This window comes from Piliocolobus tephrosceles, chromosome 1 (genome assembly GCF_002776525.5).
Source record: "Piliocolobus tephrosceles isolate RC106 chromosome 1, ASM277652v3, whole genome shotgun sequence".
Lineage (NCBI taxonomy): Eukaryota > Metazoa > Chordata > Mammalia > Primates > Cercopithecidae > Piliocolobus > Piliocolobus tephrosceles.
The window spans coordinates 218,560,262-218,564,617 of NC_045434.1; the positions used below are offsets into that span (position 1 = coordinate 218,560,262).

The 4,356-nt window shown below is 61.3% G+C and overlaps 1 protein-coding gene across 4 annotated transcripts in view; it reads right to left on the minus strand.

Annotated features, from left to right (window-relative positions):
* The window catches only part of PRDM16 (PR/SET domain 16), a 51,947-nt gene that overhangs the window by 21,138 nt on the left and 26,453 nt on the right, over nucleotides 1-4,356 (minus strand). For all 4 annotated transcript variants that reach the window (XM_031934827.1, XM_031934826.1, XM_031934829.1 and 1 more), the window contains exon 7: nucleotides 1,698-3,114. In XM_031934827.1, coding sequence (XP_031790687.1) covers nucleotides 1,698-3,114 — 1,417 coding nt within the window. The remainder of the gene's footprint in view (nucleotides 1-1,697; nucleotides 3,115-4,356) is intronic.

Sequence of the window (4,356 nt, forward strand, 5' to 3'; positions counted from 1 at the left end):
AAGCCCCCACTGCCAGCACCTCTGCATGTTCTGGGTACTAAGCCCCCGCTGACAGCACCCCTGCATGTCATGGGTACCAAGCCCCCACGGCCAGCACGCCCTGTCATGGGTACGAAGCCCCCACGGCCAGCACCCATGCATGTCATGGGTACTAAGCCCCCACTGCCAGCACCCCTGCATGTCATGGGTACTAAGCCCCCGCTGCCAGCACTCCTGCATGTCCTGGGTACTAAGCCTCTGCTGCCAGCACCCCTGCATGTCCTAGGTACTAAGTGCACGTGGCTGGAGTCTTCTCTGAAGGCCCTGTGCACCCCAGCCTCCCTCCCGCTAATTGGTTTGTCAGCCCTGCATGAGTGGGGACCACTCTGACGGGGGTCCCTGGACCTGCTCACAGCAGAGCGTGGCTCACACTGGAGGCTCAAGGCCTCCTCCCCTTCTTCCCTGACTCAGCCCTTGGCACACATGGGCGTGCTGCCCGTGGTGCTGATGAACGTGAGCGACCAGCAGGTTTCTGTCCTGGGGAGGTCACCAGGGGCTTCCTGTGGCACCTGGACAGGGGCCTGTCTAAACACCCTCCAGGGCTGCTGGAGATTACAGCTCCAGAACCTTCCCCAGATGCCAGTGACAAGCCTGCTCATTGAATCACAATACAAATCTCCTGTGGTAAACAGAGGCGGCGGGCAGAGCCATCCACTGGCCCTCCTTTGGCCTGGTGACTCTTGAAGGCGGCCTGCTCTTCTCTGTCTGCCTGGGTCTGAGGGTTAGATTTGGGAAACTCTTTCCCGTCACTGAGAATGCTTTGGTAAATCTGCCGCCCCACTCCGAGACCCAGCACCCCCAGCATGTCTAGGACTGGCCGCTTTTGCTTTATTCGGACGGGACTTGCTCAGGGTTGCCTGCCTGTCTCCTTACATGGTGACGCGGAGAGCACAGAGAGAGGTGCTGGTGGGGTTAGGACCCTCTCCCCAAGCCTGGCCCTACTCTCCCAACCCACCTGCATTCTAGGGAGGGGCAAACCTGCCCAGAAATTAGGGAGTGGTATTAAACTCGCCTCTCCCCAAGAGGGGCATCAGAGACATGGGGCACTGGTGTCTAGAAAACTAGAAAACCCTCCAATGCTTGCTTCCTCCCTGCCTCCTTCTCCCCTCCAAGGACCATTGGCTGCTTCTCTGATTCCCCTGGGCCTCCAGAAAGACATTCCCTCCCCACTCCCCCTGCTTCTGTGGCTCCAGGGGCAGGAGCGCACCAGGAGGGGCAGGAAGCACTCAGCCCAGACCCCTCTGACTTCTGCAGGTGGGGGCTGGGGAGATCTGGACCAGAGACGAAGACAGCTGGAGAGAGGGGTGGGGAAGGGCGGGGTTGGGGCGGGGGTGGGGGTTACTGGGGATAGGAGGGGTCGAGGCCAGCAGTGTGATGTCTGAGTGGTCATCAGTGCAAGAAAACCACACGTGTCTGGGAGCACCCATCCTGGCCTCCCAAACACGGCCCGGGCCAGGCACCTAGCTCAGAAACAGACAAGCCAGGCATCCTCCTGAGGGGTGCAGACCCCCCCAAGAACAGGGGCTCTTCCTGAAGTCAGCAAAGGCCAGGGGACGACCTTGGAGGAGCTTGAAAGAGACACCACCATGCACTGAGCCTGCCCAGCACTGCCGTGGCCCCACCCCAGGGAGAACCAGTGAGGCTGGGGTGCTGAATACCTGTAGATGGGGTCCATGAAGAAGGGCGAGGGCTTGGCGTAGTGGAGCGGGGGCTGCTGGGGCAGCCGCGCCGGGCACACCTGGGGCAGCCCCTCGCCGACACCCAGCTTGCGTTCCCCGTAGACGTGGTTCTTCCGGGGCTCCCGCCCGCCACCGTTCTGGCTGGCGCGGGCCCGGCTGCCGATGCTCAGGTCCAGTGGCTGCTCCTCGCTGGATGCGGGTGCCGAGGGACCCTTGGGCATGGGAAGGATGGGCTTCACGTCTTTGGGCTTGGTGGTGAGATCGAAGGGGCACTCGGCACTGGGGCCGCCCACCTTGAGGGCGTCCCGGGGTGACTTTGGCTCGGCCTTGACCAGCAAGTTGTGGGCGAGGGCTCGGTCCGTGAAGGGGTAGAGGGAGTGGGGAAAGTTGGGCAGGAACTGGAAGGGGAATGCCGAGTGGTAGGGGAGCGAGCCCAGCTTCTTCTCCTGCATCCCCATGAAGCCGGGGCCAAAGTACTTCTCGGCAATGGACGCGATGGCCTTGATGGAGTCCCCGGCGGCGCCCGTTGCCGTCAGCAGCTGCTCATCAGGCGGCGGGAAGAATGAGTGCTGGGAATAGAAGACAGGCACCTCGGCCACGCTGTTCGGGGCTCCCGGGGGCGCCAAGCTGCCCCCAAACTCGGGCTGGCCCTCAGCCGACTTGCCCTTGCCCTTGTCCTTGTCGGGGTCGCTGTCCACGTCGCTGTCCAGGTCCGAGCCTGTCCCCGTGGTTGTGTCCAGGTCTGTCCCCGTGGTGGTGTTGATGTCCTCAAAGTCACTGACGTCGGACATGTCGCTGCTCCTGGTCTTCTGCTTCTCCACACAGGAATCCTCCAGGCGGCTCTCGAACTTCTCCTCGGGCCCTGCAGCTGCCATCGTGCCCTGGCTGCTGTTGCTGACGGCGGAGACCAGCGGCAGGGCTGGGTTCCCCAGGGGGCTGGGGAGCTTGGCGTCCTGGGTGTGGTTCAGGGGGCTCTTGAGCAGTGGTGTGGGAGGTAGCAGAGGCGGCCGGGGGTACAAGGACGGAGGAAAGATGCCCGGGAAGCCGGGGGTGAGTGCGGGGAATGAGGGAGGTGCTGTGGAGAAGGGCAGGCTACCCGGGTGTGGCCTGGAGGGGAAGTACTCGTTGAAGCCCAGGCTGGCATGATTGAGGCTGGGGGAGGGTTTTGTTTTGTCCATCATGGGACTAGGGGTCAAGGGCAGGCCCGGGGCGAAGATGCCGCCCGGCGTGTAATGGTTCTTGCCCTCGCAGAAGCGCCGGTGCTTGTTGAGGGAGGAGGTAGTGCTGAACATCTGGCCGCAGTCCTTGCACTTGATCTGCGTGCGGCAGTCGGCGTGCATCCGCTTGTGCCGGCACAGGTTGGAGAACTGCGTGTAGGACTTGTGGCAGACCTCACCTAAAACATCAGCAGGAGCCAAGACAAACCCGCATGAAATGACCAGGAAACGCTGCTGAAAATGCCGCATGAAATTGCTGGGAAACCCAGCCGCTGGAGGGGCGGGGCTGGGGCTGGAAGCAGTCTGGGTGCACGTGCATGGGCACGGGTGCATATGTGTGTACTGTGCGTGCACGTGTGTGCATACACACAAATATACAGGAAGGTGCATGTGTGTCTGTATGCGTGTCCGTGTGTGTGGGGGCAGGTGTGTGTGTATTCTGCAAGCGTGTGTGTCTGAGTGTGCATACATGTGCACACATGAGCATGTGGAAACATATGTGCCCACCCCAAGGCTGGCCTCCAGTGACCAGCACAGATCCTGGGGTCAGTTGGTACAGATCCTGCAGTGCCTCTACCTTCTTTCCTGGAGAATGGGCTTGCCACTGCTGTTCCCACCCTCCTACCCCACCGTGTTGCTAATTTGGGAGCCAAGATTTTCAGAAGTCCCTGGGGAAGGCGAGCCTGCTCCCCAGGGTGGGGCACGGGCAAAGCGAAGGCATGTGATAGTGTCTGCCGCCCCATCAGTGGATTCAGGGCAAGCTGGCTCAGGGACTGCCCTGCTTTCGTCTTCACTTCTGCAGCTGTTCTAGGAGGGATGGGGGCAGGATGCTGACCATGCAGACTGGGCCTTCTGCTCTCTAGAAGTTCACAGTGTTCCCGGTGTCCTCCGGCCTCCCCCTCGGCCCCAGTTGCTGCTGCCTGCACCCCAGAGAAGGTAGCCTCTGGGCTGACACAGACAGTTCCTGAGGTTCTCAGGAGGCCCCAACTCGGGGAGCTCAGACTTTGGGGCTCCTGGCTGTACTCGGCCACCCTTCGGAGATGGCTCGAGGTGGACATGGATAGGAGGTCACCCCGGGCAGGAGCCCCATGCAGAGGGACTATTCCCTGCTTGAGAAAAGTGAAAATCCTGCTACTGGGTACCTCCTCAGACTGGGATGGAAGCTGCCGTGCCCAGCTCTGGCTGGCGAGTGCCAGCATCTTCTCTCAACAGGAGAGGGCAGTGCCGGCCCGGCCAGACTCCAGGACCCAGTGGCCTGGGGGTTCCGACCATTTTCCTAAAGGCCTGTGAACGGGGGTCAGCAAATTGCCAGCTTGTCTTTTGCCTCTTGTTTTTCTAAGAAGAAAGGGAGGAACACACACACATCTGCATGCGCACACACACAAGCACACACCACATTCATACACATGCACACACACACC